This window comes from Pteropus medius, unplaced genomic scaffold (assembly GCF_902729225.1).
Source record: "Pteropus medius unplaced genomic scaffold, Ma_sr-lr_union100, whole genome shotgun sequence".
In the NCBI taxonomy this organism is placed as follows: domain Eukaryota; kingdom Metazoa; phylum Chordata; class Mammalia; order Chiroptera; family Pteropodidae; genus Pteropus; species Pteropus medius.
The window spans coordinates 6,982,549-7,004,819 of record NW_024342471.1 but is presented as its reverse complement, the minus strand read 5'-3'; the positions used below and the strand labels follow the sequence as shown (position 1 = coordinate 7,004,819).

At 39.7% G+C, this 22,271-nt stretch overlaps 1 protein-coding gene across 2 annotated transcripts in view; it reads right to left on the bottom strand.

Moving 5' to 3' along the window:
• The window catches only part of MAPRE1 (microtubule associated protein RP/EB family member 1), a 28,550-nt gene extending 7,203 nt beyond the window's left edge, over window positions 1–21,347 (bottom strand). Inside the window, exons 1-5 of one of the 2 annotated variants that reach the window (XM_039864077.1) lie at window positions 21,259–21,347; window positions 16,972–17,095; window positions 8,578–8,723; window positions 5,748–5,955; window positions 3,163–3,284 (exon numbers count right to left, since the gene is read on the bottom strand). In XM_039864077.1, coding sequence (XP_039720011.1) covers window positions 3,163–3,284; window positions 5,748–5,955; window positions 8,578–8,723; window positions 16,972–17,092 — 597 coding nt within the window. In that variant the 5' untranslated portion in view covers window positions 17,093–17,095; window positions 21,259–21,347. Of the gene's footprint in view, window positions 1–3,162; window positions 3,285–5,747; window positions 5,956–8,577; window positions 8,724–16,971; window positions 17,097–21,258 lie in introns of those variants that run through there. The other variant, XM_039864078.1, reaches the window with a different exon arrangement.
• Window positions 21,348–22,271: the final 924 nt, after the last annotated feature.

The following is a 22,271-nucleotide window of genomic DNA, read 5'->3' as shown; positions in this document are numbered from 1 at the left end:
ATAAAATAAAATGGGGAAAAAAAAAAAAAAGGCAGCAACATCCAGAGATGAGGAGCAGGTGACTGGACCTGCTGGACAATTCTGTAGAACACTTAACATCAATATTCATCATCAGAGACCTAGACAGACCAAACCAGAATCAAGGTTCTAGACACCCTTCCATTATTCTTTTACCAAACACGGAAAACATGTTTAAAAATAACTGAAAATTTCAATAGTTACTACCATCACCTAGTAGCCAGAAAAACTAAATCATTCATTTTTCCCCATTCTCACCACCCCTGCTTTAACTGCTGCTGGTTGGTTGCCTTTCCTTAAACTATCAGTTAGCCCCGCAGTGAAAAAAAGGGGATAGAAGGGGAAGAGGTGATCAACCCCAACAGCAGGAAGCTGCCTTGGATCTTTGGCGCCAAGATCCAAGAACCTAAGAGGCCTTCTAATCACCTCAGTGACTGAGGAGGAAAGGGAAGCCAAAAGAGCTTTAAAAGGTACACTACTTTGGCGTCCATCTATATACTCATATTTCATTAGTGATTCCCTCCTAACCCGTTAAAACCTTCTCTGGCCTACAGACTATCCAGGGCTCCAGAAGCCAGTCTTCTGGGCCCCACCTACAAGGCCAAAGCAGCATTCTTCCTTGCTATCAATCAATAACTATATAGCCATAAGAAACTCTCAATAAGTATTCACTAAGTCACTGGCTTTCACTTGGCATTCCTCCCAGTGCTTACTTATGAGATTATTAAAAATCTGTGGCTAGCACGTGTCACTCTTAGAACCTTCTCTTGTAGTAAAGTAATACCTATAACCAACGAATGCTTAGAACCTGCACTGGCCAGTCTGGTAGCTGAGACACATGTGGCTATTTGAGCCCTTAAAATGTGGCTCTTAAAATGAGACGGGCTGTAAACATTAAATACACACTGGATTTTGATGACCTAGTACAGTCTTCAAATGTAAAACATTTCATCTGACAATTATTTGTATTGATTATACGTTAGAATGATAATATTTTGGATATATTGGATAATGTATTATTAGAGTTAATCTGATCTATTGTTTACTTTTTATAATGTGGCTACTAGAAACTTCAAATTATACATATGCCTCACCTTTCTGGTTCACATTCTATTTCTATTGAACACTGCTGCTTTGGACTAAAATCAACTAAAAGTAAATTTCTCCAGGATGAGTGAAGAGTGTGGAATCACTGAAGATCTCCCTAGAATATGAACACTACAAGGTAATTTGAATAGAATTCATTCTTCTTGCCTTACTCTAACGAGCCCATCTGGCTCTTATTTCCCATACTGGTTGTGTCCTCCAGACCTTCACACGCCTTTGTCAACGGCCACAAATTCAAATACTTTCAGGGGCCAGAAAGATCATGTCATGAGCCAAAGGAGTCAGTAACAGGGTGTGGGAAAGACTCTGGCAACCTGGAGAAAATCTAAACTCCTTCATATTAAAAAAAAAAAAAAAAAAAAAAAAAAAAAAATTAAAAATTAAAACCCTGTGCAGGCCAAAGTACTTCTGAAACAGGGCTGAACCAGCTGGGTATGAGCTGGGTTCGACCCCCAGCTCAAGTTACTTAACCACTCCGAGCCACACTGTCTTTCTTGTAAAACCTCACAGGGCTCATGCAAAAGTGAAATTAAAGTGCTTAATAGTGTCATGGCATATGTACTCTAAAAATGTTAGCTATTTTTGTTATTGATATTCACCTATTCCATATAATTATTAATACTTGTGTACATATTTCACATGAAAAAAAATCCTATGAACTTTTAAAAAACACTTCTGGACCTATCTCTATCAAGACAACGGACAGGAACCCTAATAACCACAACTGTCTTTTATCTACTGCCACTATCCCTTTTATCCCAACACCATTCCAGGCACTTGACATAACAGCTCATGTAAATTGCTCAGTTACCATGAGTGAAGTAGTAGCCTTACTTCAAGTGAGGCAGTAAGTTCAGAGAGTTGTTAATTGACTTTTCCTGAATAGAGATAAGTGGCAGAACCAGGACAACCCCCATATCTATGCAATCCAAAGTGTGTGCTCTATCACACAGGACAATAGCTGAGCCAAGAGCAAGGTCCCATAGAACCCACTACATCTACAACTCTGTGCTGGCCACCTACCCTCACCATTAACAACTCTATTTTTCTGAGATTGCTTCCTGAGTACTTGCGGGCCTGGAAACCAACAGTTACAGGAAAAAAATCCTTATTCTCTAGGACTTAAATGACAGCACCCAGAGGGTGCTCAAGGCAGCCACAGTAATGGGGATGGTGACCCAGTCTCAAGGCACCTAGGACTGTGGGTCACATATAGATGGTAGAATAAAAATAAAACAAAAATCTTTGGGCAGTCTCTTCTGTCCTGATCTAGGAGGAGGGCTTAGGTCACAAGAGGTTGTGGATTAAAGTGAGGCCATGTCACCCAGGTTTTAAGACTTGGCCTTTAGGAAAGTAAAAGGGTTCAATCCCAAACTCACCGGAATCACGGCATCCCCAATTTTAAAACTCGGATTAACCAAGAGAATCACCCAAAAGCAAACAAATAAACAACTAGAAGGATTAGTGAGAAAATGTCTAAAAGTCTAAAATTTGTTCTGATCCAGAAATCTCTGACGAGTACCATCAGGATAATAACTAACCCTGAAGACGTTTCACATCGCTGACCTATTAAGAACAGAAGCGCAAAACGCTTTTCATATCAGTTCCACCCTCATCCTGAATGTCTAATGACCCAAGATTTCAGCAGGGTAACTGTGAAATCTTTAATTATTCAGAAAAAAACTCTCCACCTTTTGACAGAGCCAAAATTCAAGAGACACTCTAAATCCCACAGAATGCTCACAGCATTCCAGACATTCGACAGAGTCCTATTGCATAGGTGGGTTTCCAAACTCAAGACGCTGGTTCGTCACACTAACAGATCTCAGAAATGCCTGACCCCTCTCTTCCACTTCCATCCGCATGCTCACGCTGCCCACACCACCCAACGTGCTCACACATGTCTTAACAGGGACTGCTTCAGCAAGCAGACAAAGCAGGTCTTCCTACAAGAACACGGACAGGCCTCCCCTGGTCAGTGCAGCAAGTGTCCTTTGCCCTGAGGTGACTCCCATCTTGGACACAGGAGGGGCCTACCTGTTGCATCAGTTCGGCTGCTTCGTCATCCCCATTGCCCACACCAGGATTCTTTCGCACCACACCCGGGCCAGCCTTAGGGGTTGCAGTAGTTCTGTGTGTTGCAATGGGCCTCTGTGGAGCTGAAAGACGGGCAGAGGTCTTAAAAGGAGAAATTTCAAGACAAAAAAGAATCCACCAGACAATAAGAAAAGGTTGTGACCAACTACCCTCCACTGTAATGCAGTGAAGGGACCCAATGTGGAGAGCCCAGCATGCATGACAACACCCCCAAGTGTGCCCAAAGTGATTTTTTGTCCTGGCAGCAAAGTTAAGTATCAATTTCAGCCACAATCTCTTATGCCAGAAGTTAAGTCTTTTTGCTGCTGGGGTGACTGGAGCTATCATCTGAAAGGCACATACAGTTGATCTACCAACCAAAGCTACCAGCAAGGCAGCTTCATGGCACAAAGATAAACTTCACACCAGGGGTGAGCTCAGTCCCAGTTGTTGCCAAGTACTCACAGTTACCTGCCTGCAAAGTATGGCGCCTCCTAGCTCAGAAACTCGTGCTCCTTGGATTGTGAAGGGTAGGATGGTAAAGACTACTCTTACAACTAATTACTTCAAAACTCTTATCTTCCTCACCTTTTAGAAAGTATTTAGAAGGGTTAGGAGAGAAAAGCAGCACACTGACTAGGATTTACAACCTTTTCTCAATAGCAACAGCAGAAAGACAACAAAAAAGTAGTAAAGGGGCCAATCTATCTACAAGTTAAAATAATCAAGACTGGGCTACCTCAAGGCAAATGTATCATTCATGATTTTATTCATTCATCTTGTAAAGCTTATATATTATGCCAGGCGTAGAAATATCTGATGTTCCTGATACCCCAAATTATTCAATAACTGTAAAGCCTGTCACCTACAATAACAAGCATTTCTTCTGGATAATCTCTAGTATCATCTCTAGTATGTTTATCTCGAAGACTAAATGCTTAATGCAAATCTCTGCCTGCCTGTTAGCCACATATGAAATGTGAAATGCACAGGATGATCTATGTAGTTCCCTATTCTAAATAGCTAAGAAATAAAAGTTCTCAATACTGGAGAAACTGGAACCCTCATATACTCTGATGGGAATACAAAATGGTGCCGCCGCTTTAGAAAAAGGTGTGCAAAAGTTAAACTGAGAGTTACCATATGACCCAAGAACTCTGCTCCTAGCGTATATACTCTTGGATATATAACCAAGAGAAATGAAAACATATGTCCTCACGGAAACTTGTATAGGAATGTTCACAGCAGTATTATTTATAACAGCTAAAAAGTGGAAACAACACAAATGATCAACTGATGAATAAAAAAAATGTAGTATAGTTAGTCATACAATGGAATATTTACCCATAAAAAGGAAAGAACTACTGATACATGATACAACATGAATAAATGTTGAAAACACTAAATGAAAAAAAGGCCAGACACAAAAGACCACATAGTCTATGATCCCATTCATATGAAATGCTCGGACTAAGTAAACCTATAAGACAGAATGTAGGTTGGTGGTTGCCTATGGCTGTGGGGAGGCGAGTTTGGGGAAAATGGGACAGAAATGCTTTGGGCACATATCAGGTTCCTTTCTGGCATAACAAAAATATTCTAAAACTGATTGTGGTGATAGTCTAACATACCTGTGAATATATTAAAAAACCACTGAACTGTACACTTTAAATGGGTAAATTGTATGGCATGTGAATTGTATCTCAATAAAGATGCAACAATTAAGAAGTACTCAATGTCCTCTTTACCTACCAAATGGATCAGCTTCTCAAGGTACTATGGGACCTTAACTAATGTTCTTGACACCTTCTGCGCAAAAAAGAGTGAGCATCTGTAGAACATCCACCCTGCCCCAAAGTATAGGTATATTCTATGAATATACTACTGTAAACACATTTTTGGAAACCTACCCAGCCAAGATCTTTTAGAAGGTCTCTAAAAACAGCCTCCCTGCCTCCCAAATTCTGCTGGTATCACAGAAAGCCAAAGCCACATAGCAGCTGAAGTTCTGAGAAGGGCAAGGAAGCCGTAAGTAAGCACAGGAAGCTGCCCTGCAGACAGAATGATGATGTAGAGAGCCAAGAGCAGTCCCTGAGAAACCTAGAAAGCTCCTTCAATTCCTTGGAGCTTAAGTCTGGTTTTAACTTTCCCATCCTAGGGTTTTGTGAAACGCCCTTCTGTCCTAACTAAAGCTCTTGTTTATGTGAGCTAACCTGAGGGGCTTCTATTCCACACAACTAAAGAGTGTTGGCAAAACTGCACACAGTAGCTCATTCATGCCTCAAAAATAACTCTGGGACAAGTACTGAAATTTCCATTTTACAGAGGAAGAAAACTGTGGAGCTGAGGTGAAGTGGCTTACACAGGGCTACAGAAACTTAAAGGCAAACACCAATCTGCCTAATGACACACTCCATGCTCTTGCCACATGGCTGGGATTAGCCTCCTTAAGTTATCTAAGCCTATGGCTACTCAAAAAGTTCTGGCTGAATGAATGAATGAAGACCTGGAATATTATTATTTGGAAATGATGTTTGTTTTTTTACCTGCACTGCTAGAGCTGAGAGGTTTCTTCGGTTTGTTCAGAGCTGGAGCAACAAGGGAGGGAGCCACTGCAGTTTCTTGACCTTGTCTGGCAGCTACAGGGTCATAGTCTTTTCCATCATAGTTTGCATCAAAAAACTTCTTGAACCACTGAACGAATTCAAAATTGTCCTGAAACTTTCCTTTTACTAATTTGTCCACAGGAATTATCTGCAGAGAAAGATCAAGATTGTTTAGCCCAAAGCAAGAGGTTTTTGGCAAGCAACAAATGTGTCCATGCATCGAATCATTATAAAGCTCTGCCAAGAGGAGAAAAAAATAGTTTAGAGGCAAGAATTAGTGCTAAGTAAGCCCCTGGAAGATTATAGAGCAAGTTTCACTCAGTTTGCCTTCCGTAGAGTACCTCCACCTGCCAAACCCCCTCCGAATTCAACAAAAGGAATCAGAAATGCAAAAGAACAAGTATCGTATGTAAGTCCCATACACACTTCCAAACGCATCCTAAGACATCTCATTCCACTATAAAGAGTAAACCTCCCATGTAACTTGCATGGCTACAGTGTCTGTCACAAAGTATAAAATCTAAAGTACAAAATAACTACAGGTATCCACAAAGAACTGTGTTAAAGAAAATTGTCTTAAAAATAAGTCAATTAACCAATGTCACCATAAAAAATAAAAATTTTTTAAAAAATAAAAATATTTTTTTTAATTTAAAGAGAGAGAGAGAGATTGAGAGAGAGAGAGAAAAAGAAATAATAGGTCGAGGTGCAGAATCTGTCCTAGGACAGATTTTTTCAAAATGGTATGTTTTTCAAGTAATTCCAATGCTATTAAAACACACTTTATGGACTCTGTAAGTTTTTTTATTATACAAGAATATTGCGTTATCAAGTATTCAACTTGTTAAACTGTTGGCCAGAGCTTAACTATCTTTTAACTCTTCAAGGATTCCAGTTGCAATACTATTTTTGTAAAAGAGAATATACATATTAATCTGAACTATATCCGCCCCTTTAAGTAAACATAATTTTTAAAAGTTACTTTGTATGACAGTGAAATGTTTACAAATAAAATGTTATGTCTGGAACTCATTTGAAAATAACCCAGGAATACAACCAGACAAGAGGTAGGGTGTATAGGTGCAGCTGCAACAAAACCAGCCATGAGTTGGTAATTGTTGAGGCACATGGAAGATCTCTGCACTACTCTCTACTTTTGTATACTTTGAACTTTTTCCTTACTCGAAAAATAAAATTCCATAAAAAGAAAGAGAAAAATTATTGTACATAAAAAGCTACACCTAGTTCTTAAAATTATGCCTGGTAACTAAAAGAAATTCTTACAATACAAATGCATATTTGGGGTACCTACTTATACATTGTACAACACTGTACAAAGACAAAACTAAAATAAAGACTGACTGATTTCAAAGTAAATAAAAACCAGATAAACACACCAGCAAGATAATTAGGGGGTGATTATTTAAAAATACTGAAAAAAATGTTTCCTCCACAAAAATGGCTTAAAAATGGTTTCTAATTATGTGTGTTGAGGGGGGAGGCTGCTTAATTTTGCAATACGGTTATGCATCACTTAACAATGATGCTGTGTGCTGAGAAGTACATCGTTAGGCAATTTTGTCATTGTACAAACATCTGAGTGCACTTACACAAATCTAGATGGTACAGCCTACTGCCCCTAGACTATAAGCCTGTGCAGCATGTTACTGTACAGAACAGGAGATTAAATGAAGCACAAGGGAAAATGATACAATCAAGAGACAGGTTAAAGACGAGATATGAGACTGTTGTTGGCATGACATGGCACGCTGTTTTACAGCAAACATTTTTCTTATTAGAAAGAATACTCTAAAACAATGAAAAAGTATAGTAAACACAGAAACCAGTAACATGCTCGTTTCTTATCAAGTTTTATGTACTGTACATAACTGTATGTACTATATACTATAATTTTATACAACTGGCAGAGCAGATTTATTTACACCAGAACCGCCATAAACAATACATTGTGCTACAACATTACGATGGCTAAAACTTAAGTTGGTGACAGTATTTCAGCTCCGTTATAATTTTACAGGACCACATTGTTATGTAGTATGTGACTATAATCTATTACCCAGTAAAACAGGGATATTTGTCCTAAGGAAGCCTGGTGGACCATGTTTCTGGTACCTCCAAATAACCTTGGGGGCAAGTAGGAACTTCTTAACAACCAGCAAGGATCTTCTTTTTACCTTAATCTTTTATAAAACTATTTCTAGAGTCTTCTCTATTAGAACTATTTATTCTACCATATGGTATGCTAATACCATAGGTTAAATTTTTTTTTTCTAAGATGTCTGTCTTCCTGAGCTTTTCATATCTGTAAATAAACTTAACTATGTTCGTTACAGCACTGTTTACAATAGCCAAGATATGGGTGCAAACTAGGTGTCCGTCAACAGATGAATGGATAAAGATGATGTGGTATATGTATACAATAGAAGTAAATCCAGAGATTAAAGGAGTTAGATCTCAGATTAATAGGGATTAAATGGTAACATTTTTTTTTTAATTATAGGTACAGATTTATAGGTTGATTCCTCCAGAGTGACTAACTTAATGATGAAGAAAGACAGCAAGGGAACTGGGGGTAGGAGGGTAGAGGGAAACTTTGCTCCTAGAAAATTCTATGGTAGCTGGGGAAAAGATAATTATATAAACTGGGAAAAGAAAAAAAAAAAGTCCAAAGTCATGGGCCAGTATCTGTATCCTTAGTAACAATCACTAGATAAGAAACGATCTAAATGAAAGAATAAAATGTACTTACTTTGTCGACACCCATCCTCTTAAAACCTGCTTGTAGTATTTTGAAGTTCTGGATATATTCATGTTCTAGCTTAGCTTGGAATTTCACTTTCTTCAAGGCAATGGAGCCAGGGAACAGCATGTCCATAAACTGACAATAGGCAGCCCCTGAATAAACAAAACAGAAGAATAAAATACACACTAGTCATTAAATGCAATTATTAAAGAAGCAAGGTGAACTTTTTACAATTTTACAAAAATGTACAATTTTAAAAAGTTGTAAAGTCAACCTACAAAACCCAAAAGCTTCATTAACACTTGACTTTGAAGTCACCTTTAATTCTATAACAAGACTGGTTTTACCTCCGGTTCTGTAACACACTTGGAACTTGGGAGCCTATGAGGAAGAGGAAAAAAGGGCTGTTTCTATGAAATTTTTAAATTATTCTTTATTAGAAACCAGCATAACAATAAAATGATTACCACAGAAAAAAATGAATGCCTAGAATAAAGGGAAACTGGTGACATTTTCTGATTTTTCACAAGGACATACCCTCTTCCCCACCAGCAAGAGGAGGGATTTCCCAAGTATTTCAAAGATTAATCCTCTGACCAAGGTTAAAAAAATTTTTTTCTAAGATGTCTGTCTTCCTGAGCTTTTCATATCTGTAAATAAACTTAACTATGTTCGTTACAGCATTGTTTACAATAGCCGAGATATGGATGCAACTTAAGTGTCCATCAACAGATGCATGGATAAAGATGATGTGGTACATGTATACAATAGACTATTACACAACCATAAAAAAGAATGAAATCCTGTTATTTGTAACAACATGGATGGACTTGAGAGTATTATGTTAAACGAAGTAAGTCAGAGAAAGACAAACACCGTATGATTTCACTTACATGTGGAATCTAAAAAAATAACACAAAAGAACAAACAAAACAGAAATAAATTTATAGATACAGAGAACAAACTGATGGTTGCCAGAAGGGAAAGGAGGTAGGGGCTTGGGCAGAAAAGAAGAGAATTAAGAAGTACAAACTTCTACTTATAAAATAACTCATGGGGGGTTAATATATAGGGACTAGAGTAAATATCATCATAATAACTAAGTACAGTAGGTAACAGATGGTTATTAGAATTCTCATGATGAACACTTTGTGAGGTATATAATGTTGAGTTACTATGTTGTACTCCTGAAACTAATATTGTATGTCAACTATAATTAAAAACACAATGAGCAATAAATAAATGTAATATATCATTTTATAAATAAAGTTGGCTAGGAGACATTTCTGTGTTCCTCCATTTCAATTTATTTTGTTTTAAAGGCCACTATAAGAAATTATTGCATGTATTTCATCCCATTTGCTCCTTCTCCACTTGCCCATTTTTCTCCATCACCACCCTAAGAAGTATTTTCTTGAAGCTTGAAATTTCCAGGAATGTTATTTTTCTAATGCCTACCAAACTGCACTCCACTTTTCCAACACAGGGCAGGTTTCACTGTGCATTTATCCCCTCGTCCAGGGATAATTCACCAAAGGAACAACCCAGGGAGAGGCAAGAAATCCGGTGACTAGGTAATAGGTATTCTATAGAACTAGAGACCACCACAGCATGTATATTCAATTTACTTTAAATCATGCCAAACCGGCTGCTTGCCAGTTCTAGCATAAAGAGTGCCATTATCATTATTTTTGGAAAGAATATGCAATGAGAGCAGAAGCATTTCATTGACCAGAGTGACATTCTTAGTACAAAAGAGCACCAGAAAGTGAAAGCCTAGTTTTTCAAGTGACTAATTTACTCATCCAAGAAAAATATACTGAGGGCATTCTATGTACCAGGCACTACATTAGTAATATTTAAATTTTAAAAACCAAGGACACTAACAGTGTCCTAAATTCTAGAGGACAATGACCCAGTGTCTTCAACAAACTAATAACATGAAGAGTGATGACTGTTATATTTTAAAAGAGACTTAAAAGTCATAATTTACCAAGTGCAATGTATAGATCTCATTTGGATCCTGATATATACAAATCAACTTTTAAAAAAACCACACATAGAAGATAATTAAACATCTATATCTATAGCACTACTTTATGCATAAAAAAAAAAAATTTCTGAAACAACAAAATAATGTGCTTTTACTGATTTTCTCAAGGTATCCATGGGACTTTCAGGTCAAGTCAACCAAAACCACTTAAAAGCAGCAGTCATGTGCTTCTCAGAAAAGCCTGCTTCAGTAACTATCAGTTTTTATCTTAGAGCTAAAAAAATCCTAGAGCCTTAAAAAACCGAGGACCATAAAGTATGGCCCAAAGACCACAGAGGCCAAAGAACAAGCTTAGGACTAGACTCCAGGTATCCTGATTCCCTGTCTTCGGCTCTTTTCCATAACATTATTATACACCCTCTAATAATACCTTACAGTTGAGTAAAGAAGCAATGCTGCTACACTCTAACTGGCTGAAACAGAGCTAATTTAAATGTATATAAAGAAAAACATTAAGACCTCTGTAAAAACGGACAAAGCAATCGAACCATTCACAAAATGTAAATGGTTAATAAACACATGGGAGGCCAGCCTAAAGAAGCAATATTTTAAAAGTGGGTCAAAGATGCATGTGAAACGGGCTGTCATAACCATATTCACAGGAGTAAAAAAGGAAGCAACCTACATCTCCAACGGTAGGAGAAATCAATTTACATAAATTTTTTGCATACCATCTGCCTGAAAGAATATTATGCAGGCACTCAAAACACATTTTTTACTTTTTTAGGAAAAGCTCAAGATTTAATATTAAAAGAAAAAGATACAAAAGTATTTAATATTAAAAGGAAAAGATACAAATATATGTAAAAATATCCATCTTGATATATATATATAGAAAAAAAGACTAGAAAAAAATAATGTATTGGGTTAAACCATGTAAAATTGTAATTTTACAGATCAAAAATGAATAGTGGCCATCTCTGGAAGGTGATAGCACATGCATTCTATTTTTTAAATAATTATATAGTACAGTGAATATTAGTTTTGTAATCGGAACACCAAAAAAAGGTGAATGTTTAAAATAAAAAGTATATCGACTATTTTATTCAAAAGGGCTGAAAACTCCTGGCCTATAAATGTCTCAACTGGGAATGGAACAGGTTAAAAGGGACCTTCCTTCCAGGCTCTGCCTTAATAACAAAGGCTAGTGACCCAAACAGGGCTAGAAGAGGACCCCTCTTAAATGGCTGCTATCCCAACAATCTGCGACAGAACGGGCCCACATAATCTGTGGCTTAAGGATGCAGACAGACTCAGGGTAGGATCGATCAGCTGTGTCATGGCATCGACTGCCAAGTTGAGGCCACAGTCTCACCCTACTAGGATATATGCTGCAAGCAAGAGAACACAAAACAAGGGCACAATGCAGCCCTTGTTCCAAAAACTTGAAATATCACAAGTGTGCTGGCTCTCAACCCTTTCAGGTCAAGGGTCCCTCGGAAAATTAGATGAAAGTATGGCCAACACTCTTCACAGAATAGATGCTCCCCTATCAGAAAACTCCAGATTAAGAATTCCCTGTATTTTAACTCAAACACACAGAAAACACTCCTAGTATTAAATTAAAGTATTAAGGCTTTAGGGAGTAGGTGAAGCTTGAGTCATCTTAAAGGATGAATAAAATTTGGAAATAGAGGGCCATGAGGAGTCACTAATGAAGATGTTAAAAATCATCCTCAAGATGTTTAACATGGGAAAATAATCCTATTTTAATCTTAAAAGTAGAAAACAAAACTGTACACCACGTCTGTTTGTATATGTTACTTACTGCAATAACCTGTAATATCAACAGTCTGTCCATTAACAAAGGACTGATCCAAGGAAACTTTGGTACTACATGGCCATAAAAGAAAAGAAAGTAACATCCAATATTCTGATATAGAACACTCTGCAGAATATGCAGGGTGATTCAACATGCTGTTATTTGTGTAAAAAGGGAGAAAAGAGCACACATGCGTGTGCACACTCACACAATACAGATAGATGAATGTTTCTGCTTGTACGTACACACTCACTAGAGGCTACCCAGCTGATAACATTGGTTTCCTCTGGAGAGGAGAACTGGGTAGATGGCAGACCCAGTTAAAAGGGAGAATTATCACTGTTTTACTTTTTTGTTCCTTTTGAATTTTAAACCATTTTGAGACTTTCTTATTCAAAAAATAAAAACCGTATATACAGTATGTCACATTAATTTTAAAATTATAAGAAAATACTGAAAGTACAACTAAAATGAATAACCTTGGGCAAGCTGTTTAACCTCTCTGTGCTTCAGTTGCCTATCTGTAAAATGGGAGTGATCGTCCTTACCTTCCAGGTTTTATTTGTAAAGCACTTTGAAAAGTGCCTGGCCTATCATAAGCACTCAATATCTAAAGTCTTAACTAGAAAAAAATACAGCTAAAAGGTAATAACTATCACCAACTTGTGACATTACAAGGGATTGTCACTTATAATTAAAAGAAAATAAGTTTCTTGTCTTTCGTTTTGCTTTAATTAAGGCAAAGGAAAATCAAAGAGATGCTTGAAGACTTAAGCAAAAAAGTTTGAAGCAATACTTCCTTCAGCACAGAAGTGACTCATTAAAAATGGTCGCAGAAAGGCTGCAGTGTAATGTGGTACAAAAGGGAAGAGGGAGGTGAGGAAATTTAAACAGAACCTAGTGCTCAGGGGGCCACTGTGACAGCAGTCCGCAAACTGAGAAGGGGCTGGATCCAAAACGCCCTTCAGAAGATATACAAAACTTTGTGAATTAGCTTCAAAAGACGCTCCTCAGGCCAGTGACACTGGAAGAATGGTGAATTCACAGCCTTATATAGATGTCTGGAAAAGGGAGTCAACTTGAAGAGAAAAAGTGGGGGAGGTCTGGTTCGGAGTTTGGTCATACACCCTCAGAGTAGCACGAGCAAAACTGACAAGCTGCTGTTTCATAGAAACTAAAGGCTGGCAGCGCCCCACATTAAAGCTGAGGAAAAATGAAATCTAGCATTTGCCTGGGAGCATCTGAACATCTCCCCTATGCTTTGCACCACAGGAACTAACTGGAGGCGGCCAAGCTGGCAGGGAGAAGGCAAGAAGAGAAGGGGCAGATAAGAACATTCAGAGATGGCCAACTGACACGTTCAAAGCACCGTGCTGGGCCCTTGGAAAAATGCCGAAGGGCCTGAATATGGAATGGAACAGAGGAATGGCTGACCAAAGGCAACCAGCATCCCCTTTTTGACACAAGAAATCCCTCATCAAAATCCTTCTCTGTGATCAGGTTTGCTCTCTTGATGACTAGCTCTCCAAAACAGGGAGACTACAGAATGTAATAATCTTGTAACAACCTGCCAACTCTATCACTGAAAGTTATCCTCACCCTATCTCACTACAAGAGCCAAGCAAAGGCTCCTTTCACTGTTTAGGGGGTGGGGGAGCCCACAATACTGACAAAATCAGCCATTTCACAGGCAGCCAGCACATTAATAATATAGGATCTCAGAATTAGTACTGTAGGATTTTTGCCCTCTCAAGGGAAAAATCTATTCTCACCTTTTAAAGCTTGTATTTGGTAGAAAATTCTGGTCTGCTTGACCCTCTTTCTCATCAGAGGCAAGAATAGGAAGCACAAGGCACCAGTGTTAAAGGCTATTGGGATTCTGCTTGGGGCTCAGTAAACACAAGTGAGGAGCCTCACTTTCTCTATGGCTCCAAGCCCCTGGCAACAGGCCTTCTTCAGGGACACAGTGTCTGCAGCTCATCCTGTCTGGTCTCATATTGGAAGCCGAGACCTGGTTTTCTAAACATTAATGTGAAATAATGCAACCATCTTCATACTCTGAAAGAAGCCCTATATTGCTTTCAAAAAGAGAAGCTGTTATGAATGAATTAAAGTTTGTTCACAAATCGCAGTTAAGTGTCCTGCACTTACCACTTTCTACTGGGGAAAAGCACTTTTATCTAAGATAAGAAAGTAGCAGCCGAAAGGCAAAGTTAAAATTCTTCACATATTTTTAATAATAATATTATTATATGTAATTTCCATTAAACTCTCTTCCAAAAACTTCTTTTAAAAAGACATAACACGTATACAGTAGAAAGAATGCGGGCCGTGTGGTCAGAAAAATCTAGGTTCAAAACCAGGCTCTGTAATGCACAGGCAGTCCCTCATTTCTGGAATCTGGTAAAGAAACCATATCTGACATGTTTTCACAGGTCACAACAGCCCAACAAGTAGGCCAGGTCCTACTACCCCAGTTTTACAGATGAGGAACTAGAATATTAAGGGACTCATCCAAAGTCATATGGCTCAGAGCAAATTGAAGCCTCATCATGCCCAGTCCTGACTACCATGACAGCTTCCTGTCCAAATGAGATAAATCTGGAGCCAGATCAGCACATGTACAACTTTATCTACAAACTAAAAAGAGATCTCATTTTCCAATTAACTAAGTGAAACATACTTTGGACTATATTTACAGAAAGGTAAATTTTAGGCAGAAATTGATGGTGAAAAAGCAACCTCCAATGAAAACTAGGATGAGCTCATCCCCATATTAGTCATAAATCACAGGGCAAACAAGTCCTTTAAAAGCCTCAAACAAAAGGGGATGTGATGATGAAACTGAGGAAATAGAAAATGAGGGGAAAGCAGCCCAGATCTGAGGCTAACAACCTATGCCTCTGACCAACAAAGTAGCTCGTGTTTAATCAGCATGACTTTTGGGCACCACTGTTTCACTGAACAACTTCACATGAAGCCTTCCCCTAACCAATCTGGAAAACTGAGATTAAGCCTCTCAGCGGAAATAACAAGACGAGTAAATGAAACCAAGACTAGGACACAGCTACAAAACAAGGAAGTACAGAAGCTGAATTCATTTTTTAAAAATTGTTTACATGAGAGCAATAATTTTAAATTGATCCAAAGGGTACTAATCGTAAAGGAAAAGTCTGGAAAGTGAGTAGGGTACAGGGTTGAAGAGCACGGGCTCTTGATTTGAATGAAAGTTCCAGTCTCAGCTCTGTCCTTGGTTGTATAACTCTGGACTTGTTACTTAATTTCTCTAAGTCCATTTCCTCATCTGTAAAATAAGGTTAATAAACATCCTTACCTCATGGAGGTACAGTGGGAATTAAATGAAGAGACAGTTGAAAAGCATTTCTATAATCCTGGCACGTAAGTGTTCAATTAAATGATTATTGTCATTAATTACTAGGATTAGCTGAGGGTTCTAATTCTCTATCCCTCAAACAAGATAAGAATTTAAATAGCAGCAGGATATATGTTGCATCTTTCTTCTGGCACATTCTTGTCTTCACTTCCTATCTTGTGGTAAATCCAGTTTTCGATAACCCTGACACATTCCTTATGGCAGAACAGTCAGGGGTGGTCAGCAGAACTCTCAAAGAGTGAGTTAGAAAAGTCTCTCAGAGGCAGTAGAAACTGAAAACACCTTTATGAAAAATAATTAACCAAGAATCTGAAGTTTATACTCTTTGAACTAGTTAATTACATTTCTAGGAATCACTGAAAAAATAAGCAGAGATAAGATTTATGTAAAAGGATACTCAACCTAGCAATATTCACAATGGAAAAATTAGAAACAACCTAAATGTATAAAAATTGGGAAGATATTAAACAATTCAAGCATATCCATAAAGGAATAGTATATAGTCATTAAAAATAATTATTTCCAAGATAGTGAACCACTCTAAGGAATATTCACAACATAACGTTAAACTGAGAAAGCTAGAATATATACCAATATGTACGTACACAGAAAAGTAGAAAACACCTAACAGTAGCTTTCTCTAAATGATGGAACTACTAGCATTTTTTTCTTCTTTCTAGGCTTCTAAATGTTATACAGTTAGTACATACAGAAACAGAACATGTTTTTGTTCATTTTAAATCATTACACCTCTGCCAAATTTTTATTAAACAGAGAAGTTGGATAAAATTGCGGCTGAAATGGCATTCGCCTGGCTTTGGTCTTGTGCTACTTGGAATAAGAAATGCCACTGATAAACCAATAGAAAACTAGAACAATTATCAATATCGCCCTCAAATGAAACATTTTAAAGATAGATGCAAAAGAGCAGAGACGCAGATATTAGGCCAAAGCTACAGGCCTCAGAATGCAGCCTCTACAGTGGGAGATGGGGGACCACAGGCCAGAAGCATGCTCTTTTTAAGCACAGTTCCTTTCAAAAGTGGAACCAGGGTAGGGCTGTGAAGAAATGAGGCAGCCCTAACACAGAACCTGAACCTATGTCATTTGCAGTCAAATACAGATTGAGGCATTCCTGAAGGACCTGCATGCAGACCTTCCTGGAAAAGTGGTCTAGTGGATTTCTCTTACCTGAGCACAACTGTTCTATCTTTGTCAAATTCAACTGCAGGGACTCATTGATCCAGGCCAGCATGTCATGTCGACTTAGATTATCACTGGTAACTGATGTTGAATATACGTTCACTGCCATCTTCTATAGCATGAGGAAAAGAGAAGGGTTTGTGTTATTAAGCATGCAAGGGAGAGCAAGCATTTCCTGGAGAGTCACCCATAGCAAACCTACAGAAACTCTCAATATCTAAGCCTCATCTTCTTCCCCAAGAGGCCAAATCAGAGATACTTTTCCAGCCATGAAATCCACTGGATTTCCACACATAAACATGACCTGAAATGAATTGCCCAACACAAGCCAGCCTAAAACTTAGGTCCCATTTTAATGTGATTGGTATAAAATTTTAAGCTATAAGACGCTAAGGGATGATTAAATGCTTTATGAAGGGAGGCTGATGCACAAACAGGTATGTTCTCTAAACAAACATCAGGCCAAGTTTATCCATTAACATCAAAATGTTTACAGTTTTCAAATGGTGGGCTTTTTATTAATTCCTCTTTATAGTTTTCACTATTTTCCCAATTTTCTTTAAAGACTATATCTACTTTTATAATAAAAATAAATAAATAAGCTTTCAATAACTTAGGTACTACAAAGGTAGTAGCAAATGACCTTATAGTGAAGAGTCCTTGGTACTAATTCTCTGCTGAACCACCTGGGAGACTAAGAACCAAGAGCTTCGTAGATACTTGTCATATAACCTTGACAACCCTCTGCAAGGTTCACTTCATTTCACAGATGAAGAAAAAGAGTTTCAACACAGAGCCCTGGGAATTGCCAGCCAAGCCTGCCCAGCCCCATCATCCACATTCTTTCCCCTCACTCTTCTGCCAGGTTTTCGAATTCAAAACAACACATAGAAATACATTAACTTAAAATGCTATTAAATGTGGATGCCACTGTCATCCTCATTCAAGTCTATAAATGTTTTCTGAGCACTGTTTTAGGGACAGAGAAACAGGTAAGCAGGAGAGATTAGTTGCCTGTCTGCAGAGTTCACATATTAGTAGTGGAAGTTTGACAATGACCAAATACACAAACAAAAGTCATTTCATATAGACCTCTGGGCCAATGGGGATGGTGGGAATGTGGTCAGGGAAAGCCTGAGTTGATGTTTGAGCTTAAGAATAAGAAGGAAGCAGCCACAGGAAGATCTGAAAGAAGGGGGCTATAGCCCAATGAGCAAGAGGGCGAGCAGGAACAGAGGTGGAAAAGGAAGAGAAGCCAGATCATGTTAGGACTCTAGACCAGGGTAAGGAGTTTGGATTGTACTTTCACTGTTGCGGGGCAGAATCACACTCTCATTTAAATTTGAAAAAGATGACCCTGACTTCTGGTAGAGAACAGTGGGAAGGAAAGACTCAAGAAATATGAGATAAGGACAGGCAAATCTGTACCTAAATGAAATCTCTGGGCAATTGCTACTAAGACACACAGTGATAAAATACTGGATTTCACAGTGACCTTGACGCCTATAATTTTCATTCCATGAAACACCAATATTACCAATGAGGGGAAAAAAGAGTAAATTTGGAACCACCATGAGATCCCATGTTCTCTGTGGCACTTCATTTTCTCCACCTAGTGACTAGTGTACAAGCTGTTCTTCCCACACCCATCTCCTGCACTAGGCTGCTGCATGAGTCACACAATTACAGAATGTGAGGGCTGGAAGAGATGGAGATCTATGCATTAAAATCCCTTTTTATGAGCAGGGATGACTGAGGTCTGAAGAGGTCAATGACTTATCAGGTCTGTGCCCTCACATCCCACATTCACCTACACAGCCCTTGGCACGGTGCCTTGCAAATAGTGGATGCTCAAAAAATGCCACCTGTTTTCAGCTTGGCAGGTCAGTGTCTATGAGAGAAAAATGTATCTACATAAACTTTTCACAAAGGAAACCATCAACACTCTTACATTTTTAACCCACATGATAAAACTGCTGCACAAGAAGCCAACGCAATTTAGCTACTGACTCCCCTGGGAAATTAATCCCCACGTTCTCACAGCACTTCATTCAAACCTCTAAGAGAGGCATTATCGCACTAGACTGTCATTATCTCTTTATTTCTGAAATCACTCCTGGACTAGATTTAGGCCAGAAGGCAATTTGCTCTGTTGAAAGAGCTGAGAATTTCAAGCCAGGAGAACCTGGATTTGAACTTGAGACTGTCATTCATTAGCTGTGTGACCTTGAGTGAGTTACTTAACTTCAATATACCTCAGTTATTTTATGAGTTAATGCCACCTATCTGGAAAGGATGAGGTGAGGTTTAAATAAAATAAGGCACCCAAAATACCTGGCATGCTATTTGACACATAACAGGTAATAGGTCTAGGGCAAGGAGGGACCTCGTCTCACTCATTCTATCTCCAATGCCAAAAACAGAGACCTGTCACCACCATCTCTCATCTGGATCCACTGCAACAGTCTTCAAATTACAGCAGCCAGAGGAAATTTTCTAAATCACAAATCAGATCAAGTATTTAAAATCCCTAAATGAATGAATGAAAAGCGTACTATGTGCAAAACGCTATTATCAGGTACCAAGGAGAGATACATCCAAACAAAAAACATGGTCCCAGGCTGAGCACTTGTAATCTATTTTGGCGACATTTATATCTACATCGGGTATTATGTGTGTCATGCTACCATATAAGCAGCTGGTTAAGCCACGTGTCTCCTGACCACACCCCAGCTCAGAAAACGTTAATGGCCTATCATCACATAATTTACAAGTCTTTCATTAACAGTACGTTAATACCTGGTCCCATGTGCTCCACAAACTCTGCAGCCACTAAATACATGGGGTTAGGCACCCTGTGCAATAAACATCCACTGACTCAACCAATTAATTGGTTCTTCTAGGCAGTCAAAACAGAGCCCAGTTCTCAGAGCTACAGCTAGCCACAGCTCGTTCTGCCTCCATGAAGATTCCATTGCTTGGCCTCAATGGAAGACCCCATGACCACCACACAAATCCCACCCTTAAAGAACTCCTTGATCCAGGTTTCAACTGCCTTGAAAAGGCTCCCTCTTGCCTTCCCGGGTTTCTCTCCTCCTTGATTAGTTCTCCTAGCAGACTCCCAAACCCATTCTGATTTCAAGGCACCATACAAAGCCCTACAGAAAGAGGAGAGAGATGCTACCAGAAAAAGTGATGTGACACTGGATAAACACTTCACCTTTCTGGATCACAAATGGCTCACCTGTAAAAGGTGAACAATATCTTCTGCACAAGATGGTGGTGAGGATGGAGAATTAAAGTGAAAACACTTCATTGAAAAGTACATCATGTCCTAAGCTTCCCTATGTGCCAGAAACTGTGCTGGGCACTCTAACACACAACAGTGAAGGACACACTGGTATGAAACATGCTAAGTTTGGACCTCAGGGAGGCAGTGCAATATAGAGGTTCGGAACCTGGACTCAAGAGTCACAAATGTGGGTTCAGCCACTTGCTGGACAGCCAAAAGCATATCACTCCACCTCTAAAAATCTAAGTCCGCTCATCTGCAAAATGAAGATCTCTCTTAGAGACTATGTGATATTAAACAACAACATACCACATTAAGCACTTAACACAATGCCTGACACTAAGCAAGTGTTCAATTAGCAAATAATTATTATTCCTCTTCTTAGAGACACTCCATTAGACAGGTGGATGCCAGGCCTTGTGCACCTTCCTTCCATGGGCCTCAGGATCCTCATCCCCTAAATGAGGCAGAGGCCAAGCTCTGTCCTGTAGCACCCCAGGACAACTGTGAAGCTGGGATTGGAAAAGCACACTGCAAACATCGCCCTGCTAAATTGTCTTCCTAATAGTTATATGAAATTATTTTGTCACTGCACCCATTTTATTTCCTATCTCCCCACCACAATGTAGACTCCTGGAGAGCAGGCCTTTGCCCTCCTACTCCTGGGTGTATAGCCAGCGCTTACCACAGTGCCTAGCACCTAGTACATGCTCAATGAAAACAGGATTCCATTGAAATGGCTTGCTTTTTGTCACGCACCGCGTTATAACTTTCTGTACGTACTATTATAATTGTCCTCGTTTCACAAACGAGGAAACTAAGGCGCAGGAAGATTAAAGCACATGCCCAAGGTCGCACAGCAGGGAATAAAACCCAGTTGTAAATTAAAACCTCAACTCTTAACCATCAAGAGACACCGCCTCCAACAGAAGGGGTCCCCCCAGTTCCCAGCAGGACTCACTTCAATCATACACACCCCCTACCTGGGCCGGCCACCCCCTAACCTCCTACCACCACGGTTGGGGTTCCAAACCTCGCCTACGGCCCAGAAGTCCCCACGCGCCGTGGGGCAGCCCCTACTTCCGGCTTCTGACCGGCCCGCCCCCCCGGTGAAAGAGAAGCCCCCCGACCCGCGCTCGGTCGTTTTGACCGCCGCTTCCCCACCCGGAACCGTACCGACGGGGGCGGCATGCGCCAGCAGCGCCGCTCGCAGGACCGATCGGCGCCCTGCCCGACCCCATCGGCACCCCTGTTGCCGCTTCGCCCTTGCCCTCTTCAGCTCTGCGCAGCTCTCTCGGCGGGACCGCATCACTGCCGTGCCCATTCGGTTCATTAATGGGCCTCAGGTCTCGACCATGCCAGGCGACCCCGCCCCGCCCATGCGCGTGACGCCTTGTGCCCCCACCATGGTAGGCAGGGCAGATGTCTTACTCTGACTCCTTTATGGGGAGACTCAGCGCGCGCCGGGGGCGGAGCCCGACCTTTGATCGACGGCTGAGGGGCCCAAGAGGCGGGACGCCGACTGCCAGGGCGATGTAGCCACATGGTATGCCGCAGCCAATGAGGTCCCTCCTCGGGCTGGGCGTGCCTCCGCCTGGAAGGGGGGTTCCAGTTACAAATTCTCCATCCTAATAGCCAAAAATAATTGGTTTTACAATGAATTTCCACAAAAATGGGTTATTGGGTAATAAAGATACTTGATAGGGGCTTTGAGTAAGAACTTAAGTCACCACAGAGACACATTCTGTGAATACTGTCGATAATAACCCTGTAATATCATTCGTTTATTTTCTTGTTAGTACCTTACGAAGTTATCTTGTTTATTTGCTACTTAGGAAATTCGCTTTTATTGTCTGCCTTTCCATAAATTCCACGGAAGCAAGGATCTTCTCAATCCTGTTCCGGCTGTGCCCCAGAGCCTGATACATAGGTTCTTAGAGACCCGCTGAAAGAATGAATTGCACCCACCCTACAGAAGAGGAAACTGAGGCTCAGA